Below are 6,796 nucleotides of genomic sequence, written 5' to 3' on the forward strand. Positions count from 1 at the left end.
ATTTGAGTTGATCTTAGTTTCCTGTCTATATTTATGATTTTGCGTTGATGAATTGAGAATTTGGGGGATTTTCTGTTGAGGATTTGAGAGGAGGGTTGGCTCTGTAATCGTGGGTGAGAGGTGTTTTGGAACCAATTGGACTGAATCTATCAAACTATTTTTTTTTCGATTCGGTTTGATTTAGTTTCATTATATAGTTTGGTTCGGTTTGATTCACAAAATTATGATTTTTGATTATTTGGTTTGATTTGAAACTGAACCGATTCATTGGACACCTCTATATCCCACTTCTTAATTAACCATACAAAATAATATTTAAATATTTATTTTAAGTCTCATATATAATTAAATTAATATAATAAAATTATTATTTTTAATTATTATTATTTTTAATTATATCATGTGTCAAATAATAGTACATACAAATATGAAGTTTTAATTAATTTTTATTGATATCAATTTCGGTCTATAAAATAAATTATTAATATCTCATATATATATATATATATTAAATATTTTAAAATTTATAAATTCTAAATATTTTTTTTTAAATAAAATTATTATTTTTAATTATGCCATGTATAAGAATACAAAGGTTAAATTTTTGTTAAATATTTTGTAGTCTTTTAACTTTCATAGATATATATTAGATGAGATATTTAAAATTCTAACTATGAATTTATTTGGAATAATTCTTGAATTTTTTTTTGAAATAGTCTCTTGCAGTATATCAAAACATAAGTCCTCTCTTTCAACGTTATTAAACTCGCCTTTGTTGAATTTGTTGAATAACAGCCGATCAGGTCAATCAGGTTACACTAGTTTACTGATTCAATTGCCAGATCAACTGGATCACGCTGTATCGCTTTTTTATATAATTCAATTATAAATCTGAATTAATTTAAGAATCGATTCACCGATTTAATCAATCAATTCAGTCAAAATTTAATATCTATGCTCACCTCTGAAAAAAAAGTCGGTAATCATTTTGTGCAATTTTCTGAATATTATATTAAAAAAAAAAGAATTATCAGAAATTGTGGACTTTCGTAAAGAATTTTTCTGCATGAAATCAAGTTGGTATTGTCCTGTTAATAACTGCCTTTGATTTCTCCATCAAATCCCTTGCAATTTGTAAGCCCAGTTGAAAATTGATTATCAAGACAATGGAATATGTATACAATACAATAGTAAAGAAATGAAGAAAAAATATTACTGATTGTTAATTTAATTAACTTTATATAAATAAAAATATTTACCTTCATAAATTATTATATATTTAATTAAATTATATTTTTATAAAATTTTATATGTTATAATTTTTTTAATTATTTATATATTAATAATTACTCAAAGCAATAAAATAAAAAAATTGTGATATAATTAAAATATAAATAGATAATGAGGTTTAAAAATAAAAATGACAAACTAACATAGCATGAAGGTTGGCAAATTTTATTTTATTTTTTGTCCAAATTTTATTTTAACTTAAAAACTATTTTATAAATTGAATAATGCATCAATTTTTAGATTTTGCTAACTCTAATTTATTTGTAAATTTTAACTCTTCTATTTACTACATTGATTTAAATTTTTAATAAATTTGATATTTTTTATTGATTTAAATTTATATTCGTTAATTATTTTTATTTTAGTAATTCTCACACAATCTAAGGAAAATGGGAAAAAAAAAAATCCCAATTGTCACATAATTGTAAAAATCCTATCAATTAATTAATTAATCACAAAGTACATAAGAAAAGCAGCACTATCCTGTCTTATTATAATTTAATTTTTATATTTTAAAAATTAAATAATTAAATAATTTAATCCCTTACTTTTACTTTCATCAAAATTAGATATTATTCTATTTAATATTATAATTAATTTAAATAAAAAATAAATATATTATTTATTTAATTAAGAAAAATTTAATATTTGGTCTTTGAATTTTGATCGATATTATAACTTGACCCTATATTTTAAAAAAATTAAACAAATTAATAATATATTTGATAATTATTGAAATTATTAGAATTTATCCTTTTTATTAACTCTATTCTTATTAAATTTTTTTTTATTGAATTCCTTTTATAGAACATAAAGAATTAATTTATTTGATAATAATTAATTTTAATTAATAATAATTAATTAAAAAAAAATATAAGTGAGGGATTAAATCATTTAATTTCTAAAATATAGAGATCAAATTATAATATCGATCAAATTTCAGGAACTAAACAGTAAATTTTTCTGAGTTAAATAAAGAATATATTTACTTTTTTACTTAAACTAATAATAATATTTACAGAAAAAGACTTCTAATTTTAATAAAAATACAAATGAAAAATTAAATTATTTAATTTTTAAAATATAAAAATTAAATTATAGTATCAATCAAAACTCAAAAATCAAATATTAAATTTCCCTTGTACTTTCCAAGGAGCTGCACTGCATAAAGAGAATCCTGTTGGTATGGTGCACTGTGGACAGTTAGCTCATTAAAACAAGCTTCACCAGTGAAAATCTCAAGGAAGCCAATGCAAGATATTAATGTGCAATGGGCTATGGGTTGCCAGTGGGCTCTCCTCCGTTTCATGGCCCGACAAGTCATTGCTAACAATTGAACTAAACCATCCATAAATTTAAAGATTAAATCAAGAATTGATTTTTAGAACACTGGTGAATTCGTGATTTGGAAATAAATAGGGAATGTTAAATATGTGGAGATGAGATGCACAAAACCGTATCTGGGGTCTTAAGATGGGGTTGGATTGCCCTTTATTTGTAGGGTATGATAGTGCAAAATTGCCTGCGCAAACTAAGCATATATTAAACCTAGTTCAATTATTGAGTTATTAAAAAATTAATTAAATTATATTAATTAAATATTACACTTATTAATATAACTAAATAAATTTAATCAACTAAATTTTACTTTTACAATTAATTTTCAAGTTATATTTATATATATATCTTGATAATACTTAATTTATATTAAATATATTTAAATTTTAAATATCTTTTATTCTCAAAATTTACAATTAACATCTAAAATAAAAAATTTTTATAAATAAATAACTATATTTTAATATTTATGAAATATTAACTATGTATTAAAAATGAAAATAAACATATCATTTCATAATTTTTTTATTATAAACAAAAAGATAATAGCTTAAATATAAATTTAAATTTTTAAATATGAATATATTAAATTTTTTTTATAATCCTAATTGTATTGTAATTTATCTTCAATAAATATTGTTTAATATTTTTATTAATTAATTTCTGAATAAATTTGAAATGCAAAACTTCATAATTTTGTGAATGAGTCTAATAATCTTCAATCTTTCAATATATTTACTAAATTTTCATTTATATCAATTAAAATTATTAAACTTTTTATTTTATTATAATAAAATCATTATGGCCAAAATTTACCTAAATTTTAGTAAATTTTTTTTAACACGAATAAAAAAATATATTCTTAATTATAGAATAATACAAAAAAAGGTAGGAAATTAAATAACAAAATAGGATGAAACTCCATAAAACTATTAAAAACAGAAATGGGCTGGATATATTTTTCCATTATATTGGGCTGGGCTTGGCAGGGATCCGCAGCTCGTTAATAGGCCCAGTAAGAAGTAAGCAGTGATGACTAATGAAATGGAAAGAGAGAGAGAGAGAGAGAGAGAGGATGTGGGGTCGGTGTTACGAGGTGTGTGGTGAGTGAAGGTGGGACCCACACTCCGCTTCTTAAAAAGCAATAGGCGGATAATACTACCCACTCCCATCATTTTGTGCGCTCTCTCTCTCTGTCTCTCTCTCTGTCTCTCTCTCTCTCTCTCTCTATCTACTCTGGCAATCCACCTCAGAACCTTGTCTCCTTCTCCTCTCATATTCTTCCCTCACCGCCTACGTCTTCAACCGGTTACCCTCACGTGCTCCTCTTCCTTCTCTCTCCTCGCACGTGACACCCACTCCTCTCCTATATCATTACTTTATTATTTATATTAATTTATCAAATAAATATTTTTTTTATAAACCCTAATAATTTCATTTAAGTTAAAAAAAAGCTCATTATAAAAATAAAGCAATCTTAACAGAAATTTTTTCTATTCACAAAAAATTATATATTAATAAGTTATTATTAAAATAATAATTATTTAAAAAATAAATTTATGAATGAAACCCAAATTTAATAATATATTTTAATTATTAAATTAAATAACTGTAATAATATTTTATTTTGTTGAAAGTAAAATAATTATAAAATTTCTTTATCAACTTACATTACAACTCCAATACAATAATACTTTTCTTTCATATTCCCCACCTTTCTGTGGTGCAACGAATAAAAGTTAGAGAGAGAAACTCAACAAAAATATACTAACACCCCCATTAAAGCTTTTAAATTTTTCTTAGTCTTTGCTGTTCTTCTTCCCTTCTTGTAGTAGCATTTTGGGTTTTTGCACTCTTTCTCTCTCTCTTTCTCCTCTCCTCTATCAAATCTCATATTGAAAGGTCACTTCTTCTGCTCTGAGTTTTCGTCTTTTTCTTGCTAATCCTCTCTCTTTTGAGGGACAAACAGAGATAGAGAGCAGTCTTTTCTTGCACCGATGAGGATCAGGAAAAGAAAGGTTCCGTTTCCTCTCTCGTCTCTTTCTCCCGTCCCTCTTTCAGATCCCCACTTGAGCCGTTCTCCTTCAGACCAACTTCAACTACTGCAAAGCAGCCCACATCAGAATTTCTCCCCACAAGATGCTAAAGCTTCCTTCTTTGTTTCCCAGTCGTCTGATCAACCCAATTACCCGATCGGAGCCCATGATTGTTCTGATGGTTCTTGGAAGGAAGAAGAAAAGAAGGTGAGCTGTGATTGTTGGGCAGTTGTAGGGAAAAAAAAAAAAAAAAAACAACTGCTACCCTTTTATCATTTCTTGTTTTTTTGAAAAATTTTTGTGGGTGCACTTGGATTCAATGCCACTTAAAGATCCATTTTCATGGATCTAGTTTTTTTCTTAGTTTTGCACCCACCAATAGTTTCCATTATGATTTGGTGGATCCTGTATTTGTCGTGATTTTTGTTGCAGGTTTTGATGCAAGAGGGAGAGGAGAAAGGGGGAGAAGGAGAGAAGAGTAATGATACGAGGTAAGAAAGAAGGCATAAAGTTAAAATCCATGTTTCTTCTCTTCTTTCGTGAAATCTTGTAGTGAAAAAAGGTGAAAAGGGAGAGACCCATGAATTAATTTTACCAACAAAAGAAAAAACTACTGTTAGTGGAAGTACTGTTCAGATGTTTTTATATGAACTTTGGCTAGCCACCATACCTTCCCATTTAATCTAATCTATTAGTCTGTTTTTCTCTATTTTGGCTAACTAATGTATGTCCATGCGGTGCGCGTTAGCATGGGGACGCTGGTCCCCATCCACCATACACATCTTGCTTTCTATTTCACAGTGTGCGCGCTCGCTTTATTTACTTGCCTCTATATCTCTCCTCTTAAATGTGGTTGTGGATCAATCTTCTTCTGGGTATGGTTTTGTTTTTAGGGGAGGAGTTTTCCTGGGTGCAAAAACACCAACTATGGCTTTTCAACGATCAACTTCTTTCCACCAAGGTAAAGATTAATTATTTTCAAGAAAATGATTTCATAATATATAGCATAAATTGCTGCTATAAAACTTGTTACTTCCTGTTGTTTGTTTTGGTTGCATTACTATATGTGTGGCACAGATGGGAGATGGTGTGAGGGTGAGAAAGCATTTCCATTCAAAAAGAGAAGAGGGAGCTTCGAAAGGAGATCAAAGGAAGAAACCTTGGTGGAGAAAGATAAGAAAATGAAGACCAAGATGAACAAGAAATGCATGCAAAGAAATGGCAATGAAGACGGAGAAGAAGTTGGAGATAAGGAAACCAAAGAAGGGGTACATGTTGATCATAGACGTAGTTCCAGTACGAAAAAGAGGGTTCGAGGTGGTGCACTTATGGAGGGATCGAGGTGCAGTAGAGTCAATGGGAGAGGATGGAGGTGTTGCCAACAAACACTTGTGGGATACTCTCTTTGTGAACATCACTTGGGCAAAGGAAGGCTGAGAAGCATGACCAGCGTTAGAAGCAGATCCATGGCTAAAACTGCGACAAGTAAGGAGTCGTCCCAGCCATTATCGAGCCCTTCATTGTCACTAGCAGTAGAAGAAACAAAAGGGATCCCCATATCTTTTGGCGATAAAGTAATTGGGGCTGTACATGGAGATGAAGAACTGATCAAGAAGCCATTGATGATGGCCAAGAAAAAACAGAAGCTTGGTATGGTGAAAGCTCGATCAATAAGCAGCTTGCTGGGCCAAGCAAATAATGCAATTGAATTGTCAGAGAATGACGAGTAGGGCATGCAGGAGGCCAACCATGGAGACAGAAACAGAGAGGATTGATTATTTCATGTTCTTGTGTGAAAATTTAGATTGGAGGTTGTATTGCGCCTTAGTGCAACTATTGTAAGTTCCCTTTTGCTTTAAGATTCTAATGAAGATCAGTAAATAGTTGTTTTGGTATTTTTCTTTCTTCTCATAAATCTTTTGGCCCAAGAAACGCCAGCAACGAAATCACAATATATTTGCACACACAGAGAACTATATTATTTTTCGTACATGTTGAATAATATATGGACGAAAATCAAATCAACATAGAAATTTTTCCTTGGTATGCGCACAGACAAGAAAAACACAACATGTGGTTGAGGGATAGTAATTAGCCACAATAATATACCGAAAAAAAAGAGAAAGAAAATA

The 6,796-nt window shown here is 28.7% G+C and overlaps 1 protein-coding gene across 1 annotated transcript; it reads left to right on the plus strand.

Annotated features, from left to right (window-relative positions):
- The first annotated feature begins 4,336 nt into the window (after positions 1–4,336).
- LOC110633996 (uncharacterized) lies at positions 4,337–6,559 on the plus strand. Its single transcript, XM_021782859.2, has 4 exons — positions 4,337–4,871; positions 5,097–5,155; positions 5,558–5,625; positions 5,742–6,559. The coding sequence occupies exons 1-4, from the start codon at positions 4,626–4,628 to the stop codon at positions 6,392–6,394; spliced, it is 1,026 nt and encodes a 341-aa protein (XP_021638551.1). The 5' UTR covers positions 4,337–4,625; the 3' UTR covers positions 6,395–6,559.
- Positions 6,560–6,796: the final 237 nt, after the last annotated feature.

This window comes from Hevea brasiliensis, chromosome 3 (assembly GCF_030052815.1).
Source record: "Hevea brasiliensis isolate MT/VB/25A 57/8 chromosome 3, ASM3005281v1, whole genome shotgun sequence".
Lineage (NCBI taxonomy): Eukaryota > Viridiplantae > Streptophyta > Magnoliopsida > Malpighiales > Euphorbiaceae > Hevea > Hevea brasiliensis.